Source organism: Mercenaria mercenaria, chromosome 8 (genome assembly GCF_021730395.1).
Source record: "Mercenaria mercenaria strain notata chromosome 8, MADL_Memer_1, whole genome shotgun sequence".
In the NCBI taxonomy this organism is placed as follows: Eukaryota; Metazoa; Mollusca; class Bivalvia; order Venerida; family Veneridae; genus Mercenaria; species Mercenaria mercenaria.
In genome coordinates this window covers 73,720,838-73,733,433 of record NC_069368.1, presented here as the reverse complement: position 1 = coordinate 73,733,433, position 12,596 = coordinate 73,720,838, and the positions used below count along the sequence as shown (strand labels likewise).

General features: G+C 36.2%; 1 protein-coding gene across 2 annotated transcripts in view; it reads right to left on the bottom strand.

The window, feature by feature from the left end:
• Positions 1–154: 154 nt before the first annotated feature.
• Positions 155–12,596, bottom strand: part of LOC123566078 (beta-hexosaminidase subunit alpha-like) — a 35,610-nt gene continuing 23,168 nt past the window's right edge. For both annotated transcript variants that reach the window (XM_045359910.2, XM_045359912.2), the window contains exons 5-15: positions 12,207–12,317; positions 9,240–9,341; positions 7,734–7,839; positions 5,134–5,338; positions 4,676–4,792; positions 4,330–4,420; positions 3,650–3,821; positions 3,039–3,126; positions 2,692–2,796; positions 2,072–2,255; positions 155–1,706 (exon numbers count right to left, since the gene is read on the bottom strand). In XM_045359910.2, coding sequence (XP_045215845.2) covers positions 1,593–1,706; positions 2,072–2,255; positions 2,692–2,796; positions 3,039–3,126; positions 3,650–3,821; positions 4,330–4,420; positions 4,676–4,792; positions 5,134–5,338; positions 7,734–7,839; positions 9,240–9,341; positions 12,207–12,317 — 1,395 coding nt within the window. In that variant the 3' untranslated portion in view covers positions 155–1,592. The remainder of the gene's footprint in view (positions 1,707–2,071; positions 2,256–2,691; positions 2,797–3,038; positions 3,127–3,649; positions 3,822–4,329; positions 4,421–4,675; positions 4,793–5,133; positions 5,339–7,733; positions 7,840–9,239; positions 9,342–12,206; positions 12,318–12,596) is intronic.

Sequence of the window (12,596 nt, the reverse complement as noted above, 5' to 3'; positions counted from 1 at the left end):
TGTGAGACTGTTTTAAATTTTGCTCTCTACATTCAAAAATAAGCCCGCCCGCTTAGCTCAGTAGGTAAGAGCGTCTACGGATCGCGGGGTCGTGAGTTCGATCCTCGGGCGGGGCGTATGTTCTCCGTGACTATTTGATAAACATTGTGTCTGAAATCATTAGTCTTCCACCTCTGATTCATGTGGGGAAGTTGGCAGTTACTTGCGGAGAACAGGTTTGTACTGGACCAGGTATAGAATCCAGGAACACTGGTTAAGTTAACTGCCCGCCATTACATGACAGACAGACAGACAGACGGACTGAAATACTGTTGAAAAACGGCGTTAAACCCAAAACAAACACACATTAAAAAAAACACGGGGCAGAAGTAAAACCTACCTACATTTCTTCCACAATGTGTAATCTAAAGAGTAGGCCTAATTAAAGGCAAAATAAAGAATTTTTACCACATGTAACTCAGTACAAAGATGTCTAACCCTGAACCCTTCTGTACCAGTGGTAAAATTTACTTTAAACAGCATGAAATGGCTTATCAAATGAAAAAGTGCTTCTGTACAATAAATCAATAATAAGTCTTGAAAAAAAAACAGTTGAACTTACTAGAAAAAAGAAATATAAAGAAAAAAAAAGTTTGGTCCTTGTGGGCTTGAACCTACACCCTCCTGAAAAATTAGTCAAAGTAATTGAATACTCTTCAAAAAAGGAGGTGCACTATTACGGGTCCATTGCCGAAATATTAAATAAATAATATATCCAAATATATTTTAATCAAATAGTCCCAAGGAATTGCACAGAACAAAAAGGAAATGAACTATACGGCAAAATCAACCGTACAGGTGTTTATAGTGCCCAAATCATTATGGAATTCAAGTAAAACTATCACCCGTAATATTTTTCACCACTCTGGAATGACTATTCACGTTGTATAATCCTAAAGATTCCTTACAACTTGAAAAGTTACAAGAGTTTATAACATATAACGTCTGCATTCAACAAAATATTCTGCGAACCTATTGTCCCCTTTTGGATTATCACATAACTGTTCAACACTCGTAATTTCTTATCTAGACTCCCGTCTGTACAATTCTAAAATATCAAAAATCATTTTCATACCGACGACACCGACGACAAGATAATATACGTTTGACTTTCAACATAAATATCTAGATCGAATACCTCTCCAAAATGTACTTATTCACAGCTTAATTCAATACCTTTATTCGGCAAATTGTTCACCGACAATACAGTACCAAACGGCATACATGTCTCTTGTTAGCATTTCCGGTCAAGGAAGGTTTCACATTATACAATGACCCGTGCTTTTTATGTGCGCGGATTTATATTACAGTCGAATTTAGTTCGCTCGAACTCGGATAACTCGTGCTACGCCCTTTGTTCGAACTCATCGTCGAGTCCCGGCAAAGTCCCTGTATAACGTATATTGTTTGATTGTTAGAACTACTGATTACTCGAACATTTTTTCCAGTCCCGTCGAGTTCGAGCGAACGAACTTTGACTGTATTTCAAGAGGTGTATGTTTCTATTCGAAATATATTTCTTTGCGAAATTCAACGTGAACTTCACATAGTCTTCAGTTATTACTCTGGAAAATACTGAAATGACCTCTTCTTTTCCGACAACCTGAGACGCAAATGATGATATAGAGCCCTGCCAGAGTAAGCACAATGTTCATCACAGGTAAATACTGAAGAGGAAAAAATAACAACATTTTATAGCCACCAGGACTCAAGCCTAAAAAATGAAAGCGGTGGAAATACTGATTACATGTATTTTTCTTCAAGAAAAAAAAGAAGAACGAGAGACCTTGATATTTTGTATCTAAAATGCACACACCAAATTAGAATTGGAATCAATTTTTAAGCAGTTAAACATGCTCTTTCTTTGATATGCTTTTGACACAAAAGCCTGAAAATGCAAAATGTATAGATATATTGTGCTTCGTTAGAATATAAATTAAACTGCAATTTACAGACAATAATTAAAAGGCTATACAACCTGCCCTTCTAACAAAATTTGATTAACTTTTGTATAGGCATTTAAGCAACTTACATGGTGATACTGTGAAAGAACAAATATAGATATATTATTTTCGTCTTTGGAATTTTTTACAGCAAACTGCGCTTCCGGTTCTGCAGCGGCATTAAACTGATCTTTTTCATTCCAGTTAAACGAACCATCTTTGGGTCTCAAACAATAGTCAGGACCTGATATGTGACCAGTTGGAAGTCCACGGCTAAAATTGTGAGAAAAAAATCATTTTGACAATACGAATACCCTGGTAGTTTCATACATTAGCGCACAAAAACGAATGAATTCTGCAAACCTACGCTGATGCCTGAAACACTATCTACAATATGGAAAATATGTTATTTTATGTAATATGTATATATATACATAGACAGGCTAGATTTTTGTCCGTAAACTGAAACGGAAAAAGAATATGAAAAAACACTAAAAAGGTCCTTATATATAATAGCAAAACACGATAAATGATGAATAGAACTCTAGTTGAATACGTGCAGACGATCCGGAAAAACAAGAATAATTGAATACCCCTAAATAAATTAAAGAATATTTTGTACAATGGTTCACCCCAGTAATCCTTCACAAACGATTTTATGAAGCTTTTGACCTGCAGTTAATTAAACAATTTTTCATTTAAGACTTACAAGATCATTCGACATCTCTGTTCTTGAAGGCGCATCGCGGCATTGGCTATATTCGTAGTAGACCGTGAACTCCACAGGCGCTCGGCAGGGGCAGAGGCACGGGGCCTGAAAACACGTGAGACAGTAAGAAACTGGGAAAGAAACAGTATTAATAGTGTATACAGCAATGTTTTTCACTGAAAAATCGTAATCTTAGTAAAACCTAGTAGTTCACTTCAGGATTTCTTACTACTAACAAAATTATTTACAAGCAGTCTGTGTTCTCATTTAAAACCTGTTTTGTTTTTTTCTTTAAATGATAGGTTGCATAGAATGCACTTCCTGTCAAACAATTCATTAATACTTACCACATAAAAGACATGAGCGTATCAGTTGTTATATACTCTGCCCACAAGCAAGCCTCGCCTCCTAAAATTTTTCCCTTCTCTTCAGCTTCTGAAATGACAGGACGTTTCAAAGTTTCCAGATAATGTTTGACTGAATGACTGAATAAACGTCCCTACTCAAAGCATGATCCATAACTAGAAAATAGCGGTCCATGAAGACCTGGTTTCAATTAACCTTTCTACACAAATATGATTCCTAACTAGAAACTGTCGATCCTTGTAGACCTAGTTGCTCAGAATTACCAGACGTCAGTTAGCCAGATTACAAACCCTTTAAAAAAGTACCACAGGTTGCAGTTTGAATTGCCATTTTCAGAGAGACATCAAATACTTGTTTATCTGTTCATATACATGGATTCATGTCAAGGATCCTGTAGGAGATTCGGACACCTTTTAAGACATAAAATGGGACATCAACTCCCAGTTTGAACACATTTTCATTCCGTTAAATAACATGGGTGGTGATTGCCCCAGTACTTTCACATATTTGTCCGAATGACACTTTTTCAGCCAGCCTTAAAAACAACATATATACATGTAGCTGAAACGGAAATTGTAATAAGACAACAAACCTGAATTGTAAGGTGACGGGTCACAGTTGTAGTAATCTGGCCACATAGGCATTGTCTTGTAATGGTCTAGGTACCAACAAGATGAGTACAATGCACGATATCCACGTTCATTCAGTGATAAAACATTACTGGGTCTTCCCATCCACACTTGTAAAATAGAATCGAGTGGAACCTGCGTTAATGATAAACAATCTTTTGTTACTACTTCCAAATCAAACAATTTAAACAGTACCAAACATAGCACAAACAGTGTAAAGACGTGGAGCTAGCAGTCATAGCAGCACAAAACCGTAATACAGTCGTTGTACATTCATGCCTTCCCGACATGCGCAAGTTCACTTCATAGTGACTGTTAGAACTAGCAACGCCAACTGTCACAACTAGCAACGCCGACTGTTAGAAGTAGCAACGTCAATTGTTAGAAGTAGCAACGTCATGTCCAAAAACAAGAAATGTCCCGTGTTAGAATCAGCAGCGTATAGTGTCAGAACTAGCAATTCTAGAAAAAATGTCCCATGCACAAGAATAAGCAAAGTGCTAATATAACAATGTTATGAGCTAGAACAAGCAATGTCAAATGCTTGTATAAGCAATGTCAAGATATAAAGCAAGCGATGTATAGTGTTAGAACTAGCAACATGAAATATCAAAATAAAGATTACAACTTAGTTTTTACATACTTTGTCAGTATTTTTGAGAACGTCCTCCCACATGATGAAAGACTTTTTCTGTTGTTTCTCTCTTGCAGCTGTCTCGAGCGTTTCTATCAGCCTATTTAAAAAACAAAAACAAAACAAAACTTTAAAGTTTGACTGAAGCTTGTGAAAACATCTTAAGATCTAAATGTTATTTGTTTAAATTTGGACTGTCTGCTTGGAAGAAATATGGTTCTTGGGTAGTATTTTCAATCATATTTAAACAGTTTACCTTTGCTGAATGAATGGAATTAGCAAGTATTTCCGCAGAGTGACTAGTAACAGGACATAAACAGGAGCTATTTTATCTTCTAAAGTTTCAAAACTTTACCTTTTGAAGTAATAACCTACAGCCTTATCCACGTAGCGCCCAGCGTTAGTTCTCGCCTCGTAAGCAGGGATATTACCATGCTCCTGAAGATACGCCCTTATTGCCGGATTTGTCGCCCTGTAAATATTTAAATACCACGTTATTTCTTGTTAAAGCATCCAAATTAAATATACCCACAAATAAATATCCAAACCTAGCTTGGCATTTGTGGGCGGAATTTTAGAGTTACAGACCAAGAAGTTTTATGGCAGTTTTTACTTCACTACTCAATAAACGGATCGACCTTACTTGACACAGATCACATACAAACATTCGAAAAAAAGATTAACCTTGATGAAGAACTGATTCTACGAAAGGTGCATTATTAGGATTAAAAATCTACCCAGTGTAATTCATACCCTGCTGAAATACATAACCACCATTCTTTCTTAACATTTCAACAGGCACATTATACCTACCAGCACGTGCTATGTAATTCGTCACCGCCAAGGTGCACAAAACTGTCGGGGAACACATTGTAAATTTCGCTAAAAAGCTTCGACATAAACATATAGGTTTTGTCTTGGGCAGGATTGATCGGTCCCATTGGTCCTTTCAGGGGCGTGTCACCAGTATAACACGTGCTTTTGATTTCAGGGTACCCAAGCCAAGAAAATGTATGCCCTAAAATTGAAAAAAAAACATGTTAAAACCTTCGAAGTGATTATTTTTCTTGCTACAGTTGAACTTCGTACGCTTGAACAGGACTGGGCCAGGAAAATTTGTTCGAGTTATCGACAGTTCGAGCCATCGAAAATAATACATTAGACAGGGATATTGCCGTGACTAGGGAAAGGTTGTGTACGAATTATCCGAGTTCGAGCGGACAAAGTTTGACTGTACTTACAACTAGTTTGTTTTGAAGTCTCGGCAACACACTTAAGGCCATATGGCAAATTTCCAGCTTTTGGTGGTAGAGGAAGATTCAAGTTGGTCTTACAGGACTTATTTTCGACAGGCACGAGCGGCACCTGGTAAGAACCAACAATCTTTCGCAAGCCAGCTGGATATCTTCCTCACATGAACAGTTGCTACTTCGTGATGCGGAAAAACTGAATAAATCGCGGGCTGAAGGACAGAACATAAGTTTAAAAACCGCAAAAGTGAAAAAGCCTCATGTTTTCATCCACAATCACCCCCCCCCCCCCCCCCAAAAAAAAAAAAGAAAATAAATATATCCAACATAATCGAAACTGCGATGATAACAGAAGAAACTACGATGACGAAGGCCGAAACAACGATGGAGTAAACGCGAGGGTGTATTGGCCCTAGGATTGAAATAGAAATATATGCAAAAATATATCTCCTAAATGGATATGAAATATACTGGCTTGTTTGAATTGTGTTGAGGCTAAAACTATTGCTACATAGTATAATAATCATATATCATAATTAAATTTTATAGAAAGAAACTCGGCACTCGTACACGAAATCACGGAACAGTAATTCATAGATGCGCTTAATGATTAACTTTGTGATACAAAGGTGAAAACAAAAGAGCAATTGTTAAGTTATGACGAAACATCTGCTGAAACAAGAAAATATCTAAAGTTTTAGACACAGCTTGTTAGATAATCATACCACAGGCGCTTGAAGCTCTATCAATATACATGTATTTATTATCGGCGGGTATACACCTTTAAAGGTGTTTTTCATTGTTCAGCGATTTTCCTTTTGATTGGTGTGTACTTTGTAAACAGTTTTGGCGGGTATTTTGCACGGAATTATGATTTGACAATCATTCGAGTGTCGCGTATTACAGCCGTCGAGTTGCTAACTTTCCGAAAATATAATAGAATTATATTTTCGTTTTCCTAAACATCCGTAAATAGTATTCCTTTTTATTTATATTGGTTTAAACGTGCTCATAGTTTCGAAGATTACATTTGATTCATGATTCAGTCACGTTCGTTACCATTTCATATTCTAGACATTATCCATTTTATGCATAAACGTCATGTACTTATGTATTATATTTTCAGAAAATTCCTTAGAAGAACTTACAAGCTAATTTCGGAATACTTATTATAAAATTACCAGGATTATGAACTTTCTATATCGAAGGCATGCTGGATTAGTTATTCTTAATTTGTGCATTATTTTACAGATTATTTAATCTTATCGTTCTTTAATGCTTATTTTACTGTTTGCTTTCTAATTTTGAGAACGTATTGAACACTATTTTATAACTAAATTTGGATTCAAAATTAGGGAATTGTCGGACAGGCGCACTTACTTGCTGCAGTTCCAAAGCACGGGAGTAAGGAATCCTCTTAAAGGATATGGCATTTTTCTGATGTCGCACGTTCCCCTCCGAAGACGGAGTAGGGTTGCGTGCCCAGCTTTCTGCAGTCCGACTTTGGTTTCTAAAACATCTTTCGGTTCAAATAATAACGACAGTTTAAGAATGAAATCAAAAATTGATAAATAATTAGATTCAGTCAGAGTTTGGCTGCATTTAAGATTAAAAAGATTTGATTCAGGTGTTTTTGGTATATGAATATTCATATTAATGTAATGATATTATTGTATGTTCAGAATCTGAGATTGTTAGGGCTGGGTTAACAAATAAAGACGGCTCCCGGGCGACCTCAGGCCTAAATATATACAGCTGTTTGTTGTTTATATATAAAAGGTGTATGCTTGGAGGTTATAAATAATATATGCTCGTTTGAGTGAAGCGAATTAGAGCATAAATAGATATATATGCATTATCACATCTCACCCACTTAATACTATAAGAGATCTAACCTGCACATATATTTCATTGATAGAGCTTCAAACACCTGTACATGTGATCAGACAGTCTCACTGGTACATTTTACAATATAAATCTGCCGTTTTTGCAAAATCAGAATGTCCATACATACTAAAAATACAATATTGTTGTATTTGCAAAACAGATCGGTCTTTTTTCTTTTAATATTTTCACAACACTTGATAATATAGAATAAAAGGATGGGAGAGATATCAACACATAGGCATAGCTGACTGTAAAAAGTAAATTAAATAGATCTACCTGGCGTATCAAATTCTGGAACAACTCTTATTCCCCTGTATCTAGCATATTCCACGAGTTCTTTGATGTCATCAATGGTATATACAAGATCTGGATGGAAGGCACCCTGTAATAGCAGACGATAACTAAATACATTCTCTTACACGCAACTTTACGAGACTCAAAATGAATACCATTATGTTATATAATGTTGCATACTTTCTTCCTAAATGTATTTCTCTTTGTTTTATTAAATTTACTGGAATATAGATACGGTTCCTTTTTGGTTCTGTGAAAAAATATGTATACTCAAACGCAAAAGGAAGTGTGCACTCAGGTTTTCGTCAACTGAAGTAGATTATGTTGTCCGAAGTAGATCATTTTGTCTAAAAGTATGTCATGTTTGGTACCAAAATTTAGTGCAGTTTATGGCCAATTTGATGTGTTTCGATTATTTTCAAAATTTTGACATTTATGGGGATTCTTGGCTATTCAAAGCCAACAGGGGTCAAAAATGGAAGTTGTAAATCTCCTTCTTGTCAGATGATAAAAAAGCTGCCTGTTCCTCAAACATTATTTTGTATAAATATCGTGTGTGACCGCTTCTACTATTTATTCAAGCACTAATATGGCAACGCTTAGGCCTAACGTAACAGTAGAATGTATGGCCAATTTGATGTGTTTCGATTATTTTCAAAATTTTGACATTTATGGGGATTCTTGGCTATTCAAAGCCAACAGGGGTCAAAAATGGAAGTTGTAAATCTCCTTCTTGTCAGATGATAAAAAAGCTGCCTGTTCCTCAAACATTATTTTGTATAAATATCGTGTGTGACCGCTTCTACTATTTATTCAAGCACTGATATGGCAACGCTTAGGCCTAACGTAACAGTAGAATGACGTCACGAAGAATTTTCTTCCATTCTTGAGTAGCGGTTGTCATCCGAGGTCTGCTGGATCTATGGCGTACAGCAACTCGACCAGTTTGCTGATATTGCTGGTGCAAAAGAATTTTGACATTACTTTGGCACCAAATGTTCTGCTGACGCAAATAACGTTGTCGCCCCGTTGAAGCATTGTTAATGCTTCATTTCACTGAGTTTCACCAAGTCATGGCATTTTATAATAGCACAGATCTGAAATCTAATGTGTTTTTCCTTTCACCAAAGGTATAAGAAAACTGACAAAACACGTTTTTGTAGACATGTACATTTCCTATGGGCAGCACGTGCAAATCGTGCAAAAGTCCACTATCGATAGTTATCTTGACTCCACCCAGTTTTTATCGTAAAACTGAAGGAAGATCAATAGTACATGCTTCGAGGAAAGTATGTTGCAAATTGTAGAACTGAGAATATTCAAATTTAGAAAGTGCACACTTTCTTTTGCGTTTGAGTATACGTGTTGTACTGGATGTATCCTAATGACACAGCACGTGCAATACGGACACATTGAATTATGGTTAACTGTATGCCTATACTATTCTCTTCGTAGCAAATCGTACTTTTTCCATGTGTTATCGTTTACCTTTTCACTGAGCTTTGGGAATACTTCACTTTGATATGGGAACGAGTTGTCGTCGACAATATGCCAGTGAAGAACGTTCATCTTATTGTACGCCATCCCGTCCTGCGGAAGTCAATATATACGGCATATAGATATCTAGAGACGGGCACTATTTCTGGTCAAAGCAAGAGGACCATGATGGTCCTGAATCGCTCACCTGTCTCCACATGACCCAGTTTTCATGAAGATCCATTGAAAAATATGGCTTCTAGAGAGGTCACAAGGTTTTTCTATTATTTGACCTAATGACCTAGTTTTTGAAGGCACATGACCCAGTTTTGAACTTGACCTAGATATTATCAAGGTGAACATTCTCACCAATTTTCATGAAGATCTCATGAAGAGTATGGCCTCTAGAGAGGTCACAAGGTATTTCTATTTTTATACCTACTGACCTAGTTTTGACCACACGTGACCCAATTTCAAACTTTATCTAGATATCATCAAGGTAAACATTCTGACAAATTTTCATGAAGATCCATTGAAAAATATGGCCTCTAGAGTGGTCAAAAGTTTTTTTATTTTTAGACCTACTGACCTAGTTTTGACCGCAGTTGACCCAGTTTCGAACTTGACCTAGATATCATCAAGATGAATATTCAGACCAACAACAGATCCCATGAAAAGTATGGCCTCTAGAGAGGTCACAAGGTTTCTTTTATTATTTGACCTCCTGACCTAGTTTTTGATGGCACGTGATCCAGTTTCAAATTTGACCTAGATATCATCAAGGTGAACATTCTGACCAATTTTCATGAAGATCCATTGAAAAGTATTGCCTCTAGAGAGGTCACAAGGTTTTTCTATTTTTAGACCTACTGACCTAGTTTTTGACCGCAGTTGACCCAGTTTCGAACTTGACCTAGATATCATCAAGATGAACATTCATACTAACTTTCATACAGATCCCATGAAAAATATGGTCTCTAGAGAGGTCACAAGGTTTTTCTATTATTTGACCTACTGACCTAGTTTTTGACGGCACGTGACCCAGTTTCGAATCTGACCTAGATATCATCAAGGTAAATATTCTGACTAATTTCATGAAGATCCATTGAAAAGTACGGCCTCTAGAGAGGTCACAAGGTTTTTCTATTTTTAGACCTACTGACCTAGTTTTTGAACGCAGCTGACCCAGTTTCGAACTTGAACTAGACATCATTAAGATAAACATTCAAACCAACTTTCATATAGATCCCATGAAAAATATGGCCTCTAGAGAGGTCACAAGGTTTTTCTATTATTTGACCTACTGACCTAGTTTTTGATGGCATGTAACCCAGTTTCAAATTTGACCTAAATATCATCAAGGTAAACATTCTGACCAATTTTCATGAAGATCCATTAAAAAGTATGGCTTCTAGAGAGGCCACAAGGTTTTTCTATTTTTAGACCTACTGACCTAGTTTCTGACCGCACGTGACCCAGTTTCAAACTTGAACTAGATATCATCAGGATAAATATTCTGACCAACTTTCATAAAGATCCCATGAAAAATGTGACCTCTAGAGTGGTCACAAGCAAAAGTTTACGGACGGACGCACGCACGGACGGACGGACGACGGACGCCACGCGATCACAAAAGCTCACCTTGTCACTTTGTGACAGGTGAGCTAAATCAATGAAGCACGCCTTGCGGTGCAGCAGAAGCTCATCTGATTTTTTTGTTTCTAAAAAGATATTGTCCTATCCATGATTTTCTAAGTCCAAAAAGGGCATTCATTCTGGCAAAAGCAGGATTCAGTTTATTTTCTGATGTACAGTGTCCACTTATGATGGTGATAAAAACTGTTGCAATTTTAAAGCAATAGCTTTGATATATATGCTGAGAAAAATGACTTAAACATAATACTCAACCAAAGAAAATGATTTTCAATAAGTCCAAAGGGCTAATTATTATTGCAAAAGAGGAATGGAGTTATTTTTGCTGTACAAGGTGTCAGATTAACGATTGGTGTGAACAAAGTTGCAAGTTTTCAAAGCAAAGCTTTGATAGTTTAAGAGAAAAAGTTAACCCAAACCATAAAACTAGCCACAAGAAAATCTGATATTTTCTAAGTCCCAAAAGAGCCTAAATCTTGCAAAAAGCAAGACGGAGTTATGTTTCTTGCCTATAAACAGTGTCAACTTATGATGTGAAACAAGTTGTGCAGTTTTAAAAGCATTAGCTTTGATAGTTTAGATAAAAGCTGACCTAAAAATAAAACTTACCAGAAAAATGTTTCTAAGTCAAAGGGCAAATAAATCTTGCAAAAGCGAGATGAAGTTATGTTTCTTCGACGACAAGGGTCTGCTTATGATTGGTGAACAAGTATTCCAATTTCAAAGCAATAGCTTTGATAGTTAGGAGAAAGTTGACTAAACATAAAATTCAACAGATCTGTATATTTTCTAAGTTACAAAAGGCATAAATCTGCAAAAGCAATGGAGTTATGTTTACTTGCTATACGGGTCAGTAAGATTGGTGAACAAGTAATTCCAAGTTTCAAGCAATAGCTTTGATAGTTTAGGAGAAAGCTGACCTAAACATAAAACTTAACCAGGCAACGCCGACGCAGACGCCGACGCCGACGCCGACGCCGACAACCGCTCAAGTGATGACAATAACTCATCATTTTTTTTCAAAAAATCAGATGAGCTAAAAACGGTACAATGTAAAATAAATATTTTACATACGATGTAGACTTATGTTACGAATATGCCAGCAGAAGTACTTGGTAAGCAATAATATTACACCTATTTTCTAAAACAAAAAGCATATGCCTATATCAAAATTAAATCGTATTATAGAGAAAAGTGCTGAAGAAACAGAAAACGTAATATTATACTGGCCCCTGAAAACAGTCTTCCACCTGATTTTTCCCTAAATCTACTGAAGTAATCTACTATTAAAAATGATATAAAGAAATGATAATAATATACATTTACCAGCACATTTTTAATGGTGTTCTTGTGTATATAATGTCTGGATGTATCCATCAAAATGCCACGATGTGGAAAACGAGGCCCGTCCTCAATTTCGGTAACTTTGGCGTACACCTAAAATGATATAAAAAAATAAACAAAGCATTTCAAACGCGTCAATATCGAAAGTCCTCGAAATTCTATGTTAAACCGCATGAGTGAGATTTGAATTGTGAAAACAGGCTGACAACACTTAATTTTGACAAAGCCAAGACTGATGCGAGATTCAAATCCCTCTAAAGTCAATATAGTGTGTCGTCTTAAAACAAAAGTACATGATTTTCAAAGCAAAAAAGGTCTTTTGAGTAACTTGACAATTTACAAGTTTTTATTACACAGCTCAAGTAAAACAGT